Below are 25,461 nucleotides of genomic sequence, written 5' to 3'. Positions count from 1 at the left end.
ATGCTGGTGAACGCAGCAGGCCAGGCAGCATCTATAGGAAGAGGTACAGTCGACGTTTCGGGCCGAGACCCTTTGTCAGGAGTAACTGAAAGAAGAGACAGTAAGAGGTTTGAAAGTGGGAGGGGGAGGGGGAGATCCAAAATAATAGGAGAAAACAGGAGGGGGAGGGATGGAGCTAAGAGCTGGAACTTTGATTGGCAAAAGGGATACAAGGCTGGAGGAGGGAGAGGATCATGGGACGGGAGGCCAAGGGAGAAAGAAAGGGGGAGAGGGGAAGCCCAGAGGATGGGCAAGGAGTATAGTGAGAGGGACAGAGGGAGAAAAACGAGAGGAAAAAAAAATCAATAATAATAATAAGTAAATAAATAACGGATGGGGTATGAAGGAGAGGTGGGGCATTAACGAAAGTTAGAGAAGTCAATGTTCATGCCATCAGGTTGGAGGCTACCCAGACGGAATATAAGGTGTTGTTCCACTAACCTGAGTGTGGCTTCATCTTGACATTAGAGGAGGCCGTGGATAGACAGATCAGAATGGGAATAGGACGTGGAATTGAAATGTGTGGTCACTGGGAGATCCTGCTTTCTCTAGTGGACAGAGCGTAGGTGTTCAGCGAAATGGTCTCCCAGCCTGCATCGGGTCTCACCAATATATAGAAGTCCGCATCGAGAGCACCGGACGTAGTAAATCACCCCAGCCGACACACTGGTGAAGTGTTGCCTCACATAGAAGGACTGTCTGGGGCCCTGAATGGTGGAAAGGGAGGAAGTGTAAGGGCATGTGTAGCACTTGTTCCGCTTACAAGGATAAGTGCCGGGAGGAAGATCGGTGGGAAGAGACGGGGGGGTGGGGGGACACAAATGGACAAGGGAGTCGCATAGGGAGCGATCCCTCCAGAAAGCAGGGGTGGGGGGGGAGGGAAGGATGTCCTCAGTGGTGGGATCCCGTTAGAGGTGGTGGAAGTTACAGAAAATTATACGTTGAACCCGGAGGCTGGTGTGGTGGTAGGTGAGGACAAGGGGAACCCTATTCCTAGTGGGGTGGCGGGAGGATGGGGTGAGAACAGATGTTCGTGAAATGGGAGAGATGTGTTTGAGAGCAGAGTTGATGCTGAAGGAGGGGAACCCCTTTCTTCAAAAAAGGAGGACATCTCCTTTGTCCTGAAATGATGGTGGAGGAAGGGAAGCCCCTTCCAGTAAGGAGCACCAGGCCATTGTCTCCCACACCATCACCAACTTTGTCCGCTCAGGGGATCTCCCATCCACTGCTACCAACCTTATAGTTCCCACACGCCGCACTTCCCGTTTCTACCTCCTACCCAAGATCCACAAAACTACCTGTCCAGGTAGCCCATTGTCTCAGCTTGCTCCTGCCCCACTGAACTCATTTCTGCATACCTGGACACTGTGTTATCCCTCCTTGTTCAATCCCTTCTCACCTATGTTTGTGACACTTCTCACGCTCTGAATTTTTTCGATGATTTTAAGTTCCCTGGCCCCCACCGCTTTATTTTCATCCCCCACCAGGAAGGTCTCAAAGCTCTCCGCTTCTTTTTGGATTCCAGACGTAATCAGTTTCCCTCTACCACCACTCTGCTCCATCTAGTGGAATTAGTCCTTACACTTAATAATTTCTCCTTTGGCTCCTCCCACTTCCTCTAAACTAAAGGTGTAGCCATGGGCAACCGTATGGGTCCTAGCTAAGCATGCCTTTTTGTTGGCTTTGTGGAACAACCCATGTTCCAAGCCTATAATAGTATCTGTCCCCCACTATTCCTTCGCTACATCAACGACTGCATTGGCGCTGCTTCCTACACGCATGCAGAGCTCGTTGACTTCATTAACTTTGCCTTCAAATTTCACCCTGCCCTCAAGTTTACCTGGGTCATTTCCAATACCTCCCTCCCCTTTCTTGATCCTTCTGTCTCTATCTCTGGAGACAGCTTATCCACTAATGTCTACGATAAGCCTACGGACTACCACAGCTACCTAGACTATTCCACTTCCCACCCAGTCTCTTGCAAAAATGCCATCCCCTTTTCGCAATTCCTCCGTTTCCGCTGCATCTGCTCTCAGGATGAGGCTTTTCATTCCAGGATGAAGGAGATTTCCTCCTTTTTAAAGAAAAGGGTTTCCTTTCCTCCATTATCAACTCTGCTCTCAAATGCATCTCTCCCATTTCACGCACATCTGCTCTCACTCCATACTCCTGCATCCCCACTAGGAATAAGGTTCCCCTTGTCCTCACCTACCACCCCACCAACATCCGGGTCCAACATATAATTCTACGTAACTTCCACCACCTCCAACGGGATCCCACCACCAAGCACAACTTTCCCTCCCCTCTCTCTCTGCTTTCCACAGGGATCGCTCCCTACGCGACTCCCTTGTCCATTCGTCCCCCTTGTCCCTTCCCACCGATCTCACTCCTGGCACTTATCCTTGTAAGCAGAACAAGTGCTACACATGCCCTTACACTTCCTCCCTCATCACCTTCCAGGTGAGGCGACACTTCACCTGTGAGTCGGCTGGGGTGATATACTGCGTCTGGTGCTCCTGTTGCAGCCTTCTATATATTAGCGAGACCCGACAAAGGCTGGAAGACCGTTTCGCTGAACACCTACGCTCTGTCAGCCAGAGAAAGTGGGATCTACCAGTGGCCACACATTTTAATTCTATGTCCTATTCCCATTCTGATACGTCTATCCACGGCCTCCTCCACAGTCAAGATGAAGCCACACGTAGGTTGGAGGAACAACACCTTATATTCCGTCTGGGTAACCTCCAACCTGATGGCATGAACATTGACTTCTCTAACTTCCCTTAATGCCCCACCTCCCCTTCGTACCCAATCTGTTATTTATCTATCTATCTATAGATTTATTTATTATTTATTTATTTTTATTAATTTTTTTTCCCCTCCCTCCTTTTTCTCCCTCTGTCCCTCTCACTATACCCCTTGCCTATCCTCTGGGCTTCACCCCTCCCCCTTTCTTTCTCTCTAGGCCTCCTGTCCCATGATCCTCTCCCTTCTACAGCCTCATATCCCTTTTGCCAATCAACTTTCCAGCGCTTAGCTCCATCCCTCCCCTCCTGTTTTCTCCTATCATTTCGGATCTCCCTCTCCCCCTCCCACTTTCAAATCTCTTACTATCTCTTCTTTCAGTTAGTCCTGACGAAGAGTCTCGGCCCGAAACGTCGACTGTACCTTTTCCTATAGATGCTGCCTGGCCTGCTGCGTTCACCAGCATTTTTTGTGTGTGTTGCTCAAAGTGCTTTGACAGACTGGTTCTATCACACCTGAAATCCTGTCTGCCCACTACCCTGGACCCCCATCAATTTGCCTATCACACTAACAGGTCAATAGAGGATGCCATCTCCACAGCACCTCACTCTGCCCTGACCCACCTGGACAGCCCCAACTCTTATATCAGAATGCTTTTCATTGACTTTAGTTCAGCATTCAATACTGTGATCCCCTCCAAGCTGATCGCCAAACTTTGTCAGCTTGGTATCAGCTCATCCCTCTGCAATTGGACCTTGGACTTTCTGACTAACAGACCCCAATCAGTTAAGTTAGACAACCTCTCCTCCTCCATTCTCACCCTGAACACCAGTGTGCCTCAATGCTGTGTGCTGAGCCCTCTTCTGTACACCCTTTTCACCTATGACTGTGTTCCTGTACATGGTTCTAACTCCATAATCAAGTTTCGCAGACGACACCACGGTGATTGGCCTGATCAGAGGGGATGACAAGACGGCCTACGGGGACGAGGTTCAGTACCTAGCTGCGTGGCGTGCCGACAACAACCTGGCCCTTAACACCCAGAAGACCAAGGAGATCATTGTGGACTTCAGGCATGCTAGGAACCACACTCACGTCCCCATCTACATCAACAGAGCTGTAGTGGAGTATGTATCAAGCTTCAAATTCCTTGGTGTCCACATTTCCAAGGATCTCACCTGGTCCCTGAACTCCTCCATCCTGATTAAAAAGCCGCAACGGTGCCTTTATTTCCTGCAGAGCATCAAGAAAGCTCACCTCTGTCCCAGGATACTGACGGACTTTTACCGCTTCCCATTGAGAGCATATTCACCAACAGTATTTCAGTGTGGTATGGCAATTGTCCCGTATCAGACTGCAAAGCACTCCAGCGTGTGGTGCAAACTGCTCAGCGGATTATCGGCACCCAATTGCCCACCATTGAGAGCATATACTATAAATACCCCCTGGGCAGCGCGAAAAGCATTATCAAGGATGCATCTCACCCTAACCATGGACTTTTTACTCTCCTCCCATCCGGTAGGCGCTACGGGAGCCTCCGCTCCCGGGCCAGCAGGCACAGGAAGAGTTTCTTCCCTGAGGCTGTGACCCTGCTGAACCTCATATCACAGCTCTAAGCAGTATTGCACCCATATTGTACTGTCTCAGTACTTTTAAATTTGTGTGCTGTAGCACTTACTTTTTATTCGCAGTTATTTTGTAAATAACAGTATTCTTTGCATTTCTGGTCAGATGCTAACTGCGTTTCGTTGGCCTTGTACCTGTACTCGGCACAATGACAATAAAGTTGAATCTAATCTAATCTAATCTAATATTATCAATCCATGTATAGAAGCTATCTTATGTATTTATATTTATTGTGTGTGCTGTCACATGCAGAGCAGTTGCCATGTCCAGCAGTGATGCATCCAGATAGGATGCTTTCTATGGTGCATGAATGAAGATTGCAGGGGTCAAAGGAGACGTGTAAAGTTCACTGTTGCATTTTGTGAAGGAAATCTGTTCTCGTTTCATAATGTAGCCCCATTTGTGACTTCAGAACTAACAAGACGTCTTTTAATTTACTTCTGAAATAGCTCTGTTGAAAGGACATTGCATGGGCTTAAATACTGGCCTTGATGTGAAATAAAAAATCACTTCTGAGGGGCAGCATCATAACATAAGACACATCACCTGAAATAGGCCATTCAGCCCATCGAGTCTGCTCTGTCATTCTATCATGTCTCATTTATTATCTCTCTCAAACCCATTCTCCTGCCTTATCCCCATTACCTTTGCACACTTAATAATCAAGAAATTATCAACCTCTGTTTTAAATACATCCAGTGACCTGATCACACAGCCTTCTGTGGCAATGGGTTCCACAGATTCACCTGCGTCTGGATAAAGAAATTCTTCCTTGCCTCTGTTCTAAAAGGATATCCTTCTATTCTGAGGCTGTACAGTCTGGGGCTGGAATGTCCCACTATGGGAATCATCCTTTCAATGTTTAATCTATCTAGGCTTTTCAATATTTGATGGTTTTCAATGAGATCCGCCTCATTCTTCTAAACCCTAGTGAGTACAGGCCCAGAGCTAACAAACACTCCTCATACATTAACCCTTTCATTCCTGAGATCATTCTTTTGAACATCCTCAGGACCATCTTCTTCACCAGCACATCTTTCCTTAGATAAGAAGCCCAAAATTGCTCACAATTGCCGACGCCTTATAAAGCCTCAGCATTACATCCTTGCTTTTAAATTCTAGTCCTCTCGAAATGAACGCTAACATTGAATTTGACTTCTTTCCTACCGATTCAGCCTATTGTATAAGTTAACCTGTAAGGAAATCCTGCACAAAGACTCCCAAGTCCTTTTGCACCTCTGATTTCCATTCACATCCCTACACTATATTCTATCAGAACAGGAATACTGGTTAAGATACTGGGCAAGGACCACTTGGCGACAGCTGTGTAGGGACGGGGTTCGTATTCTGGAGATGGAAAGAACAACCAGAAGACAGCAGAAGAGAGCCAGGAGAAATGCAGCCATGGTTGCCACCACTACTACATATACATGTTCCACCTGCAACAGAGCTTGTGGGTCCAGAATCGGACTGTATAGCCATCAAAGCCATCATTCCACTGTTAAAGGAGTGGATGTCATCATCGGATTTCAATGGACAACCGAATAGGAAGAAGAAGAGGTCTAGAAACACGAGTTCAAATCCTATCATGGAAAATTTGAAACAAAGTAATCAAACAAGCCTGGAATAAAAAGCTAATTGTGATAATGGAGTCCATGAAAGCCTTGGATGATTGGAAAGACCAGTCTGGTTCACTAATGTCTTCCAGGGTTGGAAATCTACCATCCATGATGCCTGTCATCTGCAGCTACACCAGACTAAATCCCCTGAGAGTGCCCTATGCTCGTTAGGTTCCGGGACCTATAGAGACAGATAGTAAGCGCTGGTCTTTTTAGAAATGTTAACACCCCTATACTAATCAAAAGCAATTTTTGAGGGATGTACAGTTTGCATATACAGCTTACAAACAGCAAACTGCTACCTGAAGAAGATTAAATTGACTTAACTATGCAAGTAACTAGCAGCAATGATCTACTGGTAAATTGTTTTCAGTGAAGTATTTGCCTTGTTCAATTAACCATGTGATTTGGCTTACATGGTAATTGTGCCCTTGTGAAAAATTAATATATCCATTAAAACACTTGTTCAAACAGTTATTGCATTACTCCATGCAATAACATTATATAATATCGTGTATTATCATCAATAAGATCTGACGCGCAGCTTCACTTAAGCAAGGAGGAGACCAAATTCCCACATCCTACCTTTCTTACAGAACGGCCCGTTGTAGGCAGAGTGGCCACAGTCACAGGAGTAGCCATTATATTTTTCAATACACCTCCCGCCATTGTGGCACAGGTTGCCATAACTGCTGCAGTGTCCAGGGCATCCTGGCTTCACCCCAGGGGTCATTTTCGCTCTCTCTTCAAGATCAAGAGTTACTCCATTTAATTGCAGGGACCGGATGCAGCCAAGGAATCCTTTCTGCCTTGATGCTGTTCCTCCTGAAATTGGAACAAAGCACATTTTAAATTTCTAGTCTGTAGTTCTCTACCTTCAAGGGTTTACTTAACCTCTTAACTGGAACATCCATGGCTCAATCAAAAAAAATTAATTAACAGCAAAAGGCAATGTGCCAATTCCATTCTGCTTTCAATCTGTTCTACTTTATATATATTAATGATCTATGCATTAGTTTCCCTCTCTACCATACAGATAACTTCATAAAATGAAAAACATTTCATTTGAAACTCCAAGCAGATTTATTGTACCATAATCCTAGGTTAATTGAACCACCATGCAGCAATTCTGTTTGAATGTAAAAGGCACACAGTTAACACAACTAACAATTTCACATTCCATTTCAATTGAATGCCATCAAAATGCCTGAGATAGTCTGTAAAAATTCACTTTGCTCTACACTGGAAGCTGTTCACATTTCCTGTTCAATTGTTCTCACTTAGGTCCTTAAGGTTGTCATATCTGGAATGGGGTGGGGTGGGGGGGTGGCAGGAATTAGCTCCCACTGCCTATTAAATGCTCCCAATCGCATGCGTCTCAAATAGCCTCTGACAACCAAGTCCTGCTCCTGGACCTCTGTGTGGCATAGATACCAAGCCTGGTGGAACTGTTTTTACTGACAGGAGAAGGGGCAAAGTTGGGCTACTGGCACCTTAGAATCATTTGCTAAGGCGGATGGGACTTTTTAGCCATGGTAGACAGTTCATTGAGAAAAATGACAACTGTGGGGTATTCATTCAGACTCCAAGATGAATCCCTGATTATTTTCCAATGCACCAATTCAAAGCAATCTTACAGCTCCTCTAGGAGATGGAAAACACTTTGCAGATATATGCACTCATGGGGAAGGCTTCAGCAGTAAACTCTAAGGAAAACTCCAGAGATGGAGTCCCTAAGGCAATCTTAGGTTGTGTTCAATACTGACTGGCAATTCATGCGACACCACTGATGCCAAACTGAGTCAGTCTCTGCCATTCCTTTGGATTCATCAGCTACGTGGAGTGGGGTTACCTGTTCCATGGGCAACAGCTTGCTCTCCATGTTGTACTGCCCTGGCTTGTGTATTGACTAAATGTAGACAGCTAGAACTTCACATCCATAGTTGAACCCGACCAATGGAGGGCCTCTCTGCTACACGTAAATCTGTCACTTACAAATGTTCAATATCTTTCTCTCCCTGTGACAGTGCATGGATGGTCAAACTCTCTCTCTCTTTCTCTCTCTCTATCTCTCTCTCCGGTACAGGTAGATGTACAGTGTGCGGACAGTCAAACTCTCTCTTTCTCTCTCTCTCCCCCCAGTACAAGTTGATGTACAGTGTGTGGACAGTCAAACTCTCTCTCTCTCTCCCCGGTACAGGTAGATGTACAGAGTGTGGACGGTCAAACGCTCTCTCTCTCTCTCCCCGATACGAGTAGACGTAGTGTGTGGACAGACAAACTCTCTCTCTCTCTCTTCGGTACAGGTAGGTGTACAGTGTGTAGACAGTCAAACTCTCTCTCTCTCTCTCCGGTACAGGTAGGTGTACAGTGTGTAGATGCCAAAGTGCTTGCACCTGTACTTTATTGCTCTTATCTCCTGCTTCTCCCACCCATGTCCCTGTTTCCAGACCTCCTGGACTAGCCTTGTACCAAGACCACACTTCTTTGTTCGTGCGAATATGCAATAATCTTCCATTAACACCTCTGACCTTGCAGATTATCCATGACTGAATTTGGCATTAGTAGATCCACAACATTGGCTCTGAGAATAGCAACTTCACACATAAAATAGGGCTACCCGAATTACAGAGCAGAGACAGTGCAGGCATTTCTCTCCACTGTGTTTGCTGACCATTTTTTACTTGTTTACAGATACAACACAGTACAGGCCCCTCCGGCCCCTTTGAGCAGCACAGCCCAGCAACCCCCCTATTTAACACCAGCCGAAGCACAGGACAGTTTACAATGACTGATTACCCAACTAAATGGTACGTCTTGGGACTGTAGGAGGAAACCACAGCACTCAGAGAAAACCCACACATTCCATGGAGAGGATGTACAGACTTTAACCCACTCCACAACCAATCTAACCCTTCCCTCTTGCACAGACCATATCCGTCCGTTGATCTTTCTCCACGTACCTACCTAGGAGTCTCTTAAATGCTCCTCATGTATCAGCTTTGACCACGTAACTCAGTAATGTGTTCCAGGTGCACACTGCTCTCTGTGTGAAAAACTACTTTAGGCAAATGTTCAGGGATCATTTGTGTGGAGTTCTGCATAGGTACGTTCCAATGAGACAGGGAAGTTTTGGTAGGGTACAGGAACCGTGGTGTACAAAGGCTGTAATAAATCTAGTCAAGAAGCAAAGAAAAGCTTACAAAAGGTTCAGAGAGCTAGGTAATATTAGAGATCTAGAAGATTATAAGGCTAATAGGAAAGAGCTTAAGAAGGAAATTAGGAGAACCAGAAGGGGCCATGAGAAGGCCTTGGCAGGCAGGACTGAGGAAAACCACAAGGCATTCTACAAGTATGTGAAGAGCAAGAAGATAAGACATGAAAGAATAGGACTTATCAAGTGTGACAGTGGGAATGTATGGCATCGTAGGAAATAGCAGAGGTACTTGGCGAATACTTTACTTCAGTATTCACGATGGAAAAGGATCTTGGTGATTGTAGTGATGACTTGCAGCAGACTGAAAAGCTTGAGCATGTAGATATTAAGAAAGAGGATGTGCTGGAGCTTTTGGAAAGCATCAAGTTGGATAAGTCGCCGGGACCGGATGAGATGTACCCCAAGCCACTGTGGGAGGCGAAGGAGGAGATTGCTGAGCCACTAGCAATGACCTTTGCATCATCAATGGGGACAGGAGAGGTTCCAGAGGATTGGAGGGTTGCAGATGTTGTTTCATTATTCAAGAAAGGGAGTAGAGATAGCTCAGGAAATTATAGACCAGTGATTCTTACCTCAGTGGTAGGTAAGTTGATGGAGAAGATCCTGAGAGGCAGGATTTATGAACATTTGGAGAGGTATAATATGATTAGGGACAATCAACGTGGCTTTGTCAAGGACAGGTCGTGCGTTACAAGCCTGATTGAGTTTTTTGAAGATGTGATGAAATGCATTGATGAAGGAAGAGCAGTAGATCAAATATCGCTGTGATGATTGTACGTTCTAGTACCAATTGCTTGGCGACAATAAAGTATAAAGTAAAGATGTAGTGTATATAGATTTCAGCAAGGCATTTGATAAGGTACCCCATGCACGGCTTATTGAGAAAGTCAGGAGGCATGGGATCCAAGGGGACATTGCTTTGTGGATCCAGAACTGGCTTGCCCACAGAAGGCAAAGAGTGGTTGTAGATGGATCATATTCTGCATGAAGGTCAGTCATCAGTGGAGTGCCTCAGGGATCTGTTCTGGGACCCCTACACTTCGTGATTTTTATAAATGACCTGGATGAGGAAGTGAAAGGATGGGTTAGTAAATTTGCTGATGACACAAAGGTTGGGAGTGTTGTGGATAGTGTGGAGGGCTGTCAGAGGTTACAGTGGGACACTGATAGGATGCAAAACTGGGCTGAGAAGCAGCAGGTGGAGTTCAACGCAGATCAGTGTGAAGTGGGTCATTTTGGTAGGTCAAATATGATGGCAGAATATAGTATTAATGGTAAGACTCTTGGCAGTGTGGATGATCAGAGGGATCTTGGGGTCCAAGTCCATAGGACGCTCAAAGCAACTGTGCAGGTTGACTCTGTGGTTAAGAAGGCGCATGGTGTATTAGCCTTCATCAATCGTGGAATTAAATTTAGGAGCATGAAAGGTAATGTTGTTGCTATGTAGGACCCTGGTCAGATCTCATTTGGAGTACTATGCTCAATTCTGGTCACCTCACTACAGGAAGGGTGTGAAAGCCATAGAAAGGGTGCAGAGGAGATTTACAAGGATGTTACCTGGATTGGGGAGCATGCCTTACGAGAATAGGTTGAGTGAACTCGGCCTTTTCTCCTTGGAGCGACGGAGGATGAGAGGTGACCTGATAGATGTGTCTAAGATGATGAGAAGCATTGATCGTGTAGATAGTCAGAGGCTTTTTCCCAGGGCTGAAATGGTTGCCACAAGAGGACACAGGTTTAAGGTGCTGGGGAGTAGGTACAGAGGAGATGTCAGGGATAAGTTTTTTACTTAGAGAGTGGTGAGTGCGTGGAATGGGCTGCCAGCAACGGTGATGGAGGCGGATATAATAGGGTCTTTTAAGAGACTTTTGGATAGGTACATGGAGCTTAGAAAAATAGAGGGCTATAGGCAAGCCTAGTAATTTCTTAGGTAGGGACAGGTTCAGCACAACTTTGTGGGCCGAGGGGCCTGTATTGTGTTGTAGGTTTTCTATGTTTCTATCCTCCATAAACTTGACACCAGTCACCTTAAAAAAACTGTTGTCTTGTACTGGCCATTGCTGCCCTGGGAAAAGCACACTGGCTGTCCACTCTAACTTTGCCTTTCATACTCTATCAAGTTGCATCTCAGCTTCCTTTACTCCAACGCCCAGTAACACTAGCTTAGCTATCCAAAGAACACAGGCTTCTGAAATTTAGCCTTGAGCTAATGCCAGGGCGAGGTAATTTGTGTTTGTGCAGTTAGTTTTCGACATCTAGAATGTATCACCTGGGTGATTGATGGAGGCAGCTGCAATACTCACTTTCAAAACGGATTTCGATAAGCACTCAAGGAACAAAGATTTAAAGGGTTTTGGGGGAAGGTCAGGAGAATGGAACTATTTGGATAACTCATCCCAACAAACCAACTGGCCTTTTTTTCCCTGTACCATTCCATCTTGAACCTTCGAAGGGGAGGACAAATAATCAGAGGAACATAAAAATTACTTAAAGGATTCCATGGTTCCTATTTATTCCTTCCTAGAAGTTATATTGTTGTTTTCTATCTTGTTGTCCTGTCTGGGATCTTAAAGTTCAACACAAATGATAGAGCAACTTAATGGGACATAATATTTAAGGTCAGGCTAAGATGAAATGCCGCAGAAAGTAATGGAGAATTAATCATGAAGGAAACTCATTGTCCATTACTTGTACACTGATTGCCCCAGGGTTTGATCAAAATGTAACAGTGCCAGTAATCAAAATCATGCAGCCTTTAGGTTACTGCTTGCTGCTGTGTCATGGTCCGGATCGGGGTCTCTTTAAATTTACTTTGTTTATGTTACGATCCGGACCATTGACTCCTTGTTTCCCTTTGGTTCCCTGTTTTCCCGTGTCCCTCGGCCTTGGTGATTAGAGGCAATTTGCTCTCCGCTGAACCGGTAGTTTATAGTCTCCGGCTTTCAGCTGTTCGGCGCGAGAGCCTTTGCAAAGTCACCAAGGTACGGTGTGCAATGTCATCTGGCCTGAGCCAGCCTAGTCTCCGCCTGAAGCGAGTGCCGGTAATTCGCCTTTCCTCTCCTGAGCAACCTGTCAAGTTACCTCACCAAAGTGAGCCTGCAAAGTTTCCTCACTGAGGTGGGTCCGTCAGTTAACCCGCCGGAGGGAATCAAGAACTGCTGTCTACTGTTCCAGGGCCGAATCAAGAGCTCGCCACTACCTGGCGGCATCCAAGTTCCAAGTCAAGTCCTGGCTCTGGCGGTCTGTGATTCCTGTCCTACCCCACTGTCTGAATCCCTTCTCTGCCCCTCTCGCCTCGAGCCCTCGTTTGCACTTCGGTCTAGTTCTATCACCGGAGCTAGATAGGTACTATCTGGTGTTCTTTTGTGTTTGTCTTGTCTTGTCCTCACCTCCGTGGCGTAAGTCAGGCCATCTTGCCGTTGCCCCGCGGGATGTCATGTCTTGTCTTGTCCTGTCCTCGCCTCCATGGGGGTAAGTCAGGTCGCTTTGCTGTTACCCCGCGGGGGGTCATGTTTTGTCTTGTCCTGTCCTCACCGCCGTGGGGTAAGTCAGGCCGTCTTGCCGTTGCCCCGTGGGGGTCATGTCTTGTCTTGACTTGTCCTTGCCTCCATGGGGTAAGTCTGGCCGTCTTGCCGTTGCCCCGCGGGGGTCATGAGTCCTGGCCCTATGTCTTGTACCCAACGAGGGGTCGCCCGGCTCTCTGTTCTGTGTGTGAGTCCTGGCCCTCTGTCCTGTACCCAAGGAGGGGTCCCGGCTCTCTGTTCTGTGCATGTGTCCATGGTTCCATGTACCTACTCTCCCGAGACCGAGGCTCTGTTTTTCCATGTACCTCCTCTCCCTAGCCCATGTCATGTCCATGCCTGGTTCTGGGGTCCGTGCCTGGGGCAAGACCCAGGTACTGGGTCCTTGCCCAGTCCCTGGCTCGGAGTCCATACCGTAGTCTCTTCATGTCGCCTCTAGTTCTGGGATCCAATTCCGAGTCCTAGCCCAGACCCTTGTCCCAGCCTAGTCGTAGTCCTGAGTCCTTGTCCAGTTCACTATTTCCTGCTCCTGCCTTGCTCTCCTGGTATCGAACAAAAAACTAAATTTAATTAACCTCACAAGATGTGTCTTGCATTTGGGTCCACCCTTGCTCCCAATGCACCCACCATTGTGACATGCTGCTTCTAAGGTGTCTGGAGGAAAGTATAAGGGGGATGTCAGAGGTAAATATTTTACACTGAGAGTGGTAGGAGCATGAAATCACAGCCAGAGGTAGTGGTAGAGGCAGATACATTAGGGACACTTAAGAGACTCTTAGTTAGACACATGAATCATAGAAAAATGGAGGGCTATGTAAGAGGGAAGGGTTAGATTGATCTGAGAATAGCTTAAAAGGTCAGTACAGTATCATGGCCAAAAGGGCCGCATGGTACAGTAATGTTCTATGTTGTATGTTCTATGTGTACGGGGTCTCTCTTTTTGTATGTTAAATTTAAAATGGCTTCTTTGTTAAGTTAATCTTTTAAATTGCTGCATATGTGGATTAAAATGGCTTCTATGTTATGTTAAATGCTGAGAAAGTCTCTCGCTAGAAATTTGCTTGGGTTAATACAGACAGCAGGGTGCTATTAGCCAATGGGTGTTCATGTTATTATTTCTTGGGGTGATAATGCTGTCTCATATGACTGGTAATGGGGGTTTTTGGTGAGGAGTCGGAGGAGAGACGGAGAGGACGACGGACGTGTGGAAAGGCTCCGGTCAATCACTCCGGGTGGTCCTGAGCCGTGAGTCGACGGGGTCCAGGTGGTCCTGATCCGTGAGCCGACGGGGTCCGGGTGGTCCCAAGCCGCGAGTCGACGGGGTCCGGGTGGTCATCAGGAATTTCTGAGCTCCAACTTGAGCACGAAGAACTTGGACTTTGATAAGTCTGGCGCCTTTTTTTCCCCATTCCTTCTTTTCCTGTATCGAACTTATATTAATTTCATAGACTTAGTAATACCTATAAAGTGTACTTGGTAAAATGTACTGTGTGTGCTGGCTGATGATTGATGTTGGGGATTGGTTCGGGTGGCAGTGGTACAGCAACCAACCCAGCGGGAAGCGTCCAGGCCAGTGCCGGGTGGGATTTCCCCTAGACATATACGAGCCAATATAGCGGAGCATTACATATGTATGGCATTACTCAAAGGAAATAAAACAATGGGGTCCATATGGGTGCAAGGTTTGGTGAAACAGTAAGGGTCTCGGCCTGAAACGTCGACTGCACCTCTTCCTAGAGATGCTGCCTGGCCTGCAACTTTTATGTGTGTTGCCTGCAATATTAAAGATTAACTTTGTTTGTCATATGTACAGTGAAATACGTAGTTTGCATCGTTGACCGTCACAGTTCAAAGAGGTTTATTGACCTGTCACCTCTAAGTTGAAACATGGGAAACATACAGCAAAATGCATTATATGTATCTGATCAAAACACAAAGATTATTCTGGGTTACCGTGCTCTGGGTGCCAGCATGGCATGCCCACAAATCATTAACCCGATCTGTATATCTTTGGAAAGTGGGAGAAAGCAGAGCATCCTGAGGAAACTCACATGGCTATGACCAGAATGAACAAGAGCGGGAGGAAATGAACCCCGATCGCTGATCATTGGTGCTATAATAATAGTTTTACGTTAACTGCTACGCTTGCGTTCCACCTGTAAGGTAAGCTGGAAAAGTTTCCCAAACAACTCAGGGAATGTCAGAATTAATAAAGGGACACCAAGAGGAAAACTAGAAGACACAGATTCTATGTTGTGCTGTGAGATAACATGACAGTTATACTACTCCACTGATAATCACTGTGACATGATTTCAAATCCCACCAGGGTATCTAAATTCAGCTAATTAAATACATCTTCAATTGAACGGCAATATCAGCAAAGGACATGATGACACTACCAGATTATCATAAAAACCCATCTGGTTCTGAAGTGTCCTTTCGGGAATGATAGTTGGCAGTAAGTTCTCTGGGAAATGCAAGACCCAAATCAATCTACGTGAAAGCCAGCTACTCCGAAGAGCAATTAAAGACAGGTACTACATACTAAGCATGACAGCGATGCACACACCCATGAAGGAACAAGAAAAATAAACTAACGAAAGGTTGGATGAAGGTGGGAAGATTTGTGCTCTTGTGACATGTCAGTCTGGGAGGCAGAGAGTCACGCTCTGTGTCTACATCACAGCAATAAACAGCAGAACTGGATCAGCCCTTTCCACTGGGGAATGTTGGCAATCCATACAAGAGGCAAGGATAAGAAATCCGCATGGTACGAACTATTTCCTGAAAATTAAAACATACTCCTACATTTATCTGTAATGTGGCTTATGTAACCAAATGAATTGACATTTACACAGGAGCTTCTGCAGATGCTGGTAACACACAATGCTGGAGGCACTCAGCAGGTCAGGCAGCATCTATGGAAATGAGTAAACAGTTGACATTTTGGACTGAGACCCTTCATGAGGACTGGAAAGGAAGGAGGAAGAAGCCTGAAAGAAAAGGTGGGGGAGGGGAAGGAGTACAAGCTAGAAGATGATGGGGGTGGGGGGATAAAGTAAGAAGGTGTGAAAGTTAAGCAGCTGGAGAAGGAGGAATCTGATAGGAAAGTAGATCATGGGAAAAAGGGAAGAAGGAGGAGGAGATGGCAGGAGAAGAGAAGACATGAGGTAAAACACCAGAGAGGGATCCTTTGAGGATGAACTATCACAAGTCTATTATGCAACAAGTATGAAGTAATATATTATACAATGCTCTTATTACTGTACAGATCTAGATTTTAACTTCAACGGAGAAGAATAAACAGCCAATGTTTCAGGCTAAGAGCCCGCATCTGCTCTGGAAAGAAAACCAGAATTCTGTCCCATTCCTTTCTAGCCCTGATAAGAGTCTCCCTACGGAATGCTGACTGTTTATTCTCCTCCACAGGTGCTGTCTGACTTGTTCCAGCATTTCGTTTATTTTGCACAGGAGGACCAGCGTCAGCAGAATCCACTGGGTTTTTTATGTGAACTTGAGCGATTGGTAAAATGAGAAACCACCACAGACTCATCAGCTAAGAGCTTGTACTTCCTCCCTGTGGAATGCATGGGTTTGCCCTGGGTCCTCCGGTCCCTCCCATAGTCCAAATACAGACCAGTCAGTAGACTAATCAGTCATTGTAAATTGTCCCATGATCAGATGTAGTGTTGAGTCAGGGAATGCTGGAAAGGTGTATTCCACACTGTATCGCTGAATAAAATATGATAAAACACGAGGAGAGCAAAATAATGAGGAAGTCATCATATGTTTATGGACCATTGAGCAATAACAGCAGTACATGGTGGGAATCTAACAATATAATTGGCAATTGGTACTTATTATTGTCGCAAGTACCAAGATACAGTGAAAATTGTTTGCTTCCATGCCCTTCAAACAGATCATAAGTACACTGAGGAAGTACAAAAGAAGAGTTGAACATAAAGCAGATGCAGAGTATCATGTTACAGTTACAGTGTAGTGCCGGTAAACAAATAAAGTGCAATATAAGGGTGATTTGTTCTATTTGTTCTGTAAAATTTGTGTATAATTTAATAATTGGAGGGAAGTTTAGGGGTGGATGTCAAGAGATAGGTTCTTTACACAGAGAGTGGTGTGTGCATAGAACACCTTGCCAGGGCAGTGGTAGAGGCAGATACATTTGGGACATTTAAAAAAATCTCAGATAAACTCATGAAAAATAGAAAATGGAGGGTTATATAGGAGGGAAGTGTTTGGTTGATCTTAGAGTAGGTTAAAAGGTTGGCACAATATTATGGGCTGAAGTGCCTGAACTGTGCTGTAATTTTCTATGTTCTATGTTTTTACTTGTAGATATTGCTTTTATGGAGCTACATGCCAGTGATGCAGCTGCAAGTAAACTTTTCTTTGCCCCTCTGTATAAAGGGCATTGTGCTCATGGCAATGAACTTTTACAGCGATTTTCTGACTAGGTGTCTCTATGGAAGAGAAACCTTGGCTTGTCACACCTGGGAAGAAGGGAGCTCATCAGTGCTAAAGATGGTAGTAAGGCATGGCTTATCATCAATGCAGTTTGTAATACAGCTTTGTGTGGTGGAGAGGTATTGACTAACTGCATTACAGCCTGCTGTGGAAACACCAATGCCTTTGAACAGAAAATCCTACAAAAGGTAGTGGATTCAATCCAGTTCATCACAGGTAAAGCCCTCCAAACCATTGAGCACATCTGCAAGAAATACTGTCACAGGAAAGCAGCATCCATCATCAGAGATCCCCACCACACAGGTCATGCTCTCTTCTTGCTGCTATCATCAGGTAGAAGGTACAAGAGCCTCAGGACTCGCACCATCAGGTTCAAGAACATTTATTTCCCATCAAACATCAGCCACTTGAATAAGAGATAACTACACTCAGTTGCCCATTTTTGAAATGATATTTATCTCATTACCTAATGTTCTTGTTATTTATTGTGATTTATTTATATTTGTATTTGCATAGTTTGCATTCCGGTTGACTAATCCTGTTACAGTTAGTATTGTGTAGATTTGTTGAGTATGCCCACAAGAAAATGAATCTCAGGGTTGTGAATGGTGACATATACGTACTTTGATAATAAAATTTACTTTGAAATTTGAACTTTGAATCAGTCATGGCATGTCATGAAATAAGTTGTTTTGTGGCAGTAGTGCATTGCAATATGTATTAATAGAAAACTATAAATTACAATATGAAGTAAATATAGAAAAAGAAAATTAAATTAAATAAGTAGTGCAAAAAGAGAGGGTAAAATAGTGAGGTAGTGTTCATGGGTTCATTGTCCATTCATAATTTGGTGTCAGAGGGGAAAAAGCTGTTCCAGAAACACTGAGTGTGCTGAGATCAGAACTGGTGAAATATTGACCACATTTGCAAGAAGCACTGCCACCATCCATCATTTATTTTATTGTTATTTATTTATTTAGAGATATAGTGTGAAATTAGCCCTTGCAGCCCTTTGAGTTGTGCCATTCAGCAACCCACAATTAACCCGAGCATAATCACTGACAATTTACAATGACCAATTAGCCTGCTAACTGGCATGTCTTTGGGTTGTGGGAAGAAATGGACAAAGCCATTGTAGCTGACTTTGGAATGAAACGCCGACACCCAAAGCTGTAATAGCACCGGGCTAATCGCTGTGTTACTATGGCATCTTAATGGCTCCCGCCATCCAGGCCATGCTCTCTTTGCGCTGTTGTCTTAGGTTCCACACTAAAGGTTCAGGAGCAGCTTTTACCATTCAACAACTGGTCTCCTGAAACAGTGTGAATAACTTCACTCACCTTAACACTGAAGTGATTCCACAATCTATGGACTCACTTTCAAGGACTATACCACTCATGTTCTCAGTATTATTTAATTATGTATTTGTTTCTTTGTTTTTTTCTGTCTATTGATTCATTTTGGGTTTTTTTTGCATTGCAGTTTGCTTGCTATACACATTGATTGTTTGTCAGATTATGTTTAGTTTTCATGTCTAGTTGTTTCAGTGTGTAATTTTTCTTTGATTCTATTCTATTTCTTTGTCCTACTGTGAATGCTTGAATGAATCTCAGGGTAATAAATTTACTTTGAACTTTGAACTTTGAAAAGGATGCATCTAATTGATCAACCCAACATCCAAGCAACAAACTTCACTTTCAACTTGGCATATGATAGTCAGGTAAGACTTTGTGCTTTGAGCATTTCTCTTTGAAACAATTTCAGTGGAAAAAAATCTATAGTTCAATTTATTTAAAGAAGACATCAAGAACTATAGCCGACATCTCGGCAAAGTTTGATCTCTTTTTTTCATTCATATAAAATAGCTTCATAACTTTCAAAATCGCTGTAAATATTGCTGGAAACAAGTATTGAAATTTTTATCTTGATTTTCTGGTAGCAAAAAATTTAAGCCACTGCAATGATTAAATTATTTAGCCAACATAGATCATATTATATTTTTCACACTTCCTTATGATATTGAGTCTCTGTTCTCTCTGGGAAAATACTTTACCCTCAGTCAATACAATAAATATTATTTTTGCAATTTTTAAATATCTCTGATACTTAAAGATGTAATAAAACTGTTCATTGCTTCAAATAATATGGAAATAGAAATTATTAAATACATTTAATTCTAACACTTTCAAGGCAACAATAATATAAAAATAAAAAGGTAAAAATAAACTATTATTTTATTTTAATGTTTTTAGCTTAGGCAGCAGCAGTGAAAAGAAATAGACAGTCAACATTTTGAGGCGAGACCGTTCACCTGGACTGAAAGTTTAGAGTGGAGATTGCCACTGTAAAGAGGTGGAGGAAAGGGATGGGGCACGTGCTGGCAGGTGGTAGGTGGATCTAAGTGAAGATGGATGGTAGGCAGATGGGGAAGGGAGAATGGGAATAGAGACAAAAGCTGAAAGGTGATGAGTGGAGACAACAAAGGGCTGAGGATGATGGAATCTGATAGGGGTGGAAGGAAGAACATGGAATCAAGGGATGAAGATGGGAATGGCAGATGAGAACAGTAGGGGAATGGAACTGGGGCAACAGTGGGAGGAGGGTGAGGGTGATTTGTCTTCTTTTGCACATTGAAGGTTAGTTAGGAAGGTTCAATCGTTAGGTATTAATATTGAAGTAGTAAAATGGATTCAGCAGTGGCTGGATGGGAGACGCCAGAGAGTAGTGGTGGATAACTGTTTGTCAGATTGGAGGCCGGTGACTAGTGGTGTGCCTCAGGGATCTGTACTGGGTCCAATGTTGTTTGTCATATACATTAATGATCTTGATGATGGGGTGGTAAATTGTATGAGTAAGTATGCAGATGATACTAAGATATGTGGAGTTGTGGATAATAAAGTAGGTTTTCAAAGCTTGCAGAGAGACTTAGGCCGGTTAGAAGAGTGGGCTGAAAGATGGCAGATGGAGTTTAATGTTGATAAATGTGAGGTGCTACATTTTGGTAGGACTAATCAAAATAGGACATACTTGGTAAATGGTAGGGCATTGAAGAATGCAGTAGAACAGAGGGATCTAGGAATAATGGTGCATAGTTTCCTGAAGGTGGAACCTCATGTGGATAGGGTGGTGAAGAAAGCTTTTGGTATGCTGGCCTCTATAAATCAGAGCATTGGGTATAGGAGTTGGGATGTAATGTTTAAATTGTACAAGGCATTGGTGAGGCCAAATTTGGAGTATTGTGTACAGTTTTGGTCACCGAATTATAGGAAAGATGTCAACAAAATAGAGAGAGTACAGAGTAGATTTACTAGAATGTTACCTGGGTTTCATCTCCTAAGTTACAGAGAAAGGTTGAACAAGTTGGGTCTTTATTCTTTGGAACGTATAAGGTTGAGGGGGGACTTGATAGAGGTATTTAAAATTATGAGGGGGATAGATAGAGTTGACGTGGATAGGCTTTTTCCACTGAGAGTGGGGGAGATTCAAACAAGAGGACATGAGTTGAGAGTTAAAGGGCAAAAGTTTAGGGGTAACATGAGGGGGAACTTCTTTACTCAGAGAGTGGTAGCTGTGTGGAACGAGCTTCCAGCAGAAGAGCAGAAGGCAGGTTTGATGTTATCGTTTAAAGTTAAATTGGATAGCTATATGGACAGGAAAGGAATGGAGGGTTATGGGCTGAGTGCGGGTCGGTGGGACTAGGTGAGAGTAAGAGTTCGGCACGGACTAGAAGGGCCGAGATGGCCTGTTTCCGTGCTGTAATTGTTATATGGTTATATATTGCTGGCTTCTCAGTCTTTGTTTATGTGAAGTTTTTCATAAACTCTATTGTATTTTCCTATGAAAATCAAGGTAGTATAAGGTGATATATGACCATAGAACCATAAGATATAGGTGCAGAATTAGGCCATGTGGCTCATTGACTCTGCTCTGCCATTTCAACATGCCTAATCAATTTCCCTCTCAGTCCCAATTTCCTGACTTCTCACCATAAGCCTTCATACCCTACCGCTATCGACCTCTGCCTTAACCCTATGGTTTGACCTCCACAGCCGACTGTGGCAATGAATTCCACAGATTCTCCACTCTCTGGCTGAAGAAATTCCTCCTCATCTCCATTCTAAATGGAAACTCCTCTATCCCAAGGCAGTGCCCTCTGCTCTTAGACCTCCTCACCATGGGAAACATATTCTCCACGTACATTCCATTGAAGCCTTTCAACGTTTGATAGGTTTCAATGAGATTCCCCCCTCATAAAGCTGCAATATTACATCCTTGCTTTTATATTCTAGTCCTCTGGAAATGCATTTACTTCCGGGGCACCTTGGGAATGGCGATCACATGCAGCACAGCTCGACGGATACAACTAAATTTTCACATTTCAGCCTGATGCCGCTGAGAATCACAACTGCTTCCAAGGTCTGTACAGTTAATAGGGATGTCTTAATGTGATTGAACAAACTATCACTGCTTAAAACTGACGGAAATAATGCCAATTGTGGCCATACTTCTCGTCAGACTCCTTGAAGGAAACGTGGCTGCAGGTCAGGGATGCAGGTGCCTTTAAGAAAACGGGGATTTGGACTCCCACTACCAACTGTCTTGCTGGCAAATTTACAGTCTCTAGTAAACAAAATCGAAGACTTCACAGTTATGTGCTGTATCAGAGGGACATTAGGACCGCTTGTGTCCTTTGTCTCACAGAAACCTGGTTAACCCGTTCCGTACCAGATACAGTGATTCAGGTTGGCGGGTTCACTATACACCACCAGGATACGACTGTCGAGTCTCTCAGAAGCGGATGTGGAGGTGTACGCTTCATGATCTACACCTCTTGGTGCACAATGTATCAGTGCTATCCCAATACTGCTCACTAGACCTGGAATATCTCTCCATTAAGTGCTGTCCATTTTACTTGCCGCAGGAGATTTACGGGATCATTTTGGTAGTGGCATACATTCCACCTCAGGCCAATGTCAATCAGGCTCTAGATGATCTAATCAATGTGATCAACATGGATAAAACAGTGCACCCTAACTTCTTCAACATTAGGATTTTAACCAGGCAGGCCTGAAAAGGTTATTAAATAACTACTATCAACAAATCACCTGTAATACCAGAGGAAACAACACACTGGACCGCTGTTACACTAAGATCAAGAGCGCTTACCATGCTATTCCATGCCCGCACTTCAGAAAATCTGATCACCTGGCTGTACTTCTACTCCCTGAGTATAGGCAGAGACTGAAGACTGCAGCACCAGTCGTGTGGACCAGACGGTATGGACAAGGGTAGCAAAGGGGCGCCTACAGGACTGCGGTGGAGAGGACTACATTTAGGGATTCATCTTCAAATCTGGATGAGTATGCCGCAGTTGTTATCAACTTCATTAAAACCTGTTTGAATAAGTGTGTGCCTATGAAAGCTTGCAGTACATTCCCAAACCAAAAGCTGTGGATGAACCAGGAGATATGTCATCTGGTGACAGGTAGATCTGTAGCTTTTAAGGCAGGTGACAGAAATCTATACAAGAAAACCAGGTGTGACTTGCAGAGAGCTATTTCAAGAGTGAAGAGACAATTCTTAGTGAGGTTGGGGGCGACATCGGATGCACGACAACTCTGGCAGGGTTTGCAGGACATCACTTCCTACAAAGTGAAAACAAATAGCATGAATGGCAGCGATGCTTCACTACCAGATGAGCCCAACACCTTCTTGCCTGCTTTGAAAGGGAGAATCTAACTACAGTTGTGAAGATCCCTGCTGCACCCAGTGACCCTGTGATCTCTGTCTCAGAGGCCAATTTTAGACTGTCTTTAAGGAGGGTGGACCCTTGCAAAGCATCAGGCCTCGATGGAGTACCTGGTAAGGCTCTGAAAACTTGAGCCAATCAACTGCTGGGAGTATTCAAGAACACTTTCAACCTCGCACTGCTACGATCAGAAGTTCCTACCTGCTTTAAAAAAGGCAAGAATTATACCAGTGCCTAAGAAGAATAATGTGCACTGCCTTAATGATTATTGCCTGGCAGCGCTCACATCTACAGTGAAGAAATGCTTTGAGAGGTTGGTCATGGCTAGAATGAACTCCTGCCACAGCAAGGCCCTGGACCTACTGGAATTTGCCTATTGCCACATTAGATCTATGGCAGCTGCAATCCAATTGGCTCTTCACACAGTCTTAGATCACCTGGAGAATACAAACACCTGTGTCAGGATGCAGTTCAGCGTTTAACACCATCACTCCCACAATCCTGACCAATGTGCTACAGAACCTGGGCCTCTGTACCTCCCTCTGCAATTGGATCCTCGACTTCCTAACCGGAAGATCACAATCTGTGTGGATTGGTGATAATATCTCCTCCTCGCCGATGATCAACACTGGTGCACCTCAGGAGTGTGTGCTTAGTCTACTGCTCTACTCTCTCTACACCCATGACTGTGTGGTTAGGTATAGCTCAAATACCATCTATAAATTTGCTGATGTCATAGCCATTGTTTGTCGAACCTCAGATGGGGATGAGAGGGTGTACAGGAGTGAGATATACCAGCTAGTTGAGTGGTGTTGCAGCAATAACCTTGCATTCAATGTCAGTAAGACGAAAGAGTTGATTGAGGATTTCAGAAAGGGTAAGATGAGGGAACACAAACCAATCCTCATAGAAGAATCAGGAGATGAGAGTGTGAGCAATTTCAAGTTCCTGCGTGTCAAGATCTCTGAGGATCTAACCTGGTCCCAACATATTGATGCAGCTATAAAGAAGGCAACATAGCGGCTATATTTCATTAGGAGTTTGAAGAGATTTGGTTTGTTAACTAAAAGACTCAAAAACTTCTATAGATATACCCTGGAGAGCAATCTGAAAGGCACTGTTTAGAATGTGGTGATGGGGGGAGCTACTGTGCAGGACCAAAAGAAGCTACAGTAAGTTGCAAAATTAGTCAGCTCCAACTTGGGTACCAGCCTCCATAGCATCCAAGACATCTTCAAGGAGTGGTGCCTCAGAAAGGCAACGTCCATTATTAAGGACCCCCCATCTCCCAGGGCATGCCCTCTTCTCATTGTTCCCATCAGGAAGGACATACAGAAGCCTGAAGGCACACATTCAACAATTCAGGGACAGTTCCGTCCCCTCTGCCATACAATTCCTAAATGAACATTGAACCCATGAACACTACCTCACTTTTAAAAATATATATTATTTCTATTTTTGCATAATTTTTAATCTATTCAATATACATACATATACTTACTGTAATCGATTTACTTATTTTTTCTTTCTATATTTATCATGTATTGCATTGAACTGCTGATGCTAAGTTAACAAGTTTCACAACACAAGCCAATGATAATAAACCTGATTCTGATGAATGTGAGCATTTCATTTGCCTTCCTCAGCACCAACTCAACCTGCAAATGAACCTTTAGGGAATCCTGCAGCTTGGATACAAATGTACTTTAATAACAAATTTATTTTCATTTTGACTTTGAGCTTCATCCCTCCATGTACCAATCTACGTCCTTCTACTATTGTACTTGCCTCAACCACTTCCTCAGGCAATTCATTCTCTATACTTCTACTTTCCGCATGAGAAAATTACACCTCAGGTCCCTTTTAAATCTTTCTACTTTGTCCCCTAGTGTTAGACTCCTTAACCCTGGGGAAAAAAACTGTTTCTATCAATCTTACACATGTCCTCCATAATTGTAATCACCTCTGTAAGGTCAGTCTTCATTCTCCCACTAGGAATAAAGACCTGGCCAGGCCAACCTCTCCTTATAACTCAGGCCTTGTAGTCCTGGCAACATCCTAATCAATCTTTGCTGCACTCTTTCTAGTTTAGCCACATCCTTTCTCTAGTACAATGACCAGAACTGTACACAATCCTCCAAATGTGGCCTAAGCAATGACCTATACAACTGAAATATAATACCCCAACTCCTAGAGTTCAAGGAGATGCGTAGGGCAAATTTCTCACGCAGAGAGTGGTGGTGCCCGGAATGCTGTGACCAAGTGGTGTTGGACACAAGTATAATAGAGGCTCTGAGAATGAATGCACAGGAAAAGGAAGGATATGGACATGGAGTTGGTATAGGAATCAGTCTGGTTAGGCATTTGATTACTAATGTGATTAGTTTGGTACAACATTCTGGGCTGAAGGGCTTGTTTCTTTACTGTACTCTTCTATGTTCTTTACTCACTGCCCTGACTGA

General features: G+C 44.2%; 1 protein-coding gene across 1 annotated transcript in view; it reads right to left on the bottom strand.

Annotated features, from left to right (window-relative positions):
- The window catches only part of LOC134346865 (contactin-associated protein-like 5), a 1,591,243-nt gene that overhangs the window by 335,783 nt on the left and 1,229,999 nt on the right, over positions 1–25,461 (bottom strand). The window contains exon 18 of the mRNA XM_063048670.1: positions 6,615–6,854. Within this exon, the coding sequence (XP_062904740.1) occupies positions 6,615–6,854 (240 nt within the window). The remainder of the gene's footprint in view (positions 1–6,614; positions 6,855–25,461) is intronic.

The sequence above is a fragment of the Mobula hypostoma genome, chromosome 5 (assembly GCF_963921235.1).
Source record: "Mobula hypostoma chromosome 5, sMobHyp1.1, whole genome shotgun sequence".
Taxonomy (NCBI): Eukaryota; Metazoa; Chordata; class Chondrichthyes; order Myliobatiformes; family Myliobatidae; genus Mobula; species Mobula hypostoma.
Note: the sequence above shows the minus strand (reverse complement) of the source record. Positions and strands in the feature narration are given on the sequence as shown.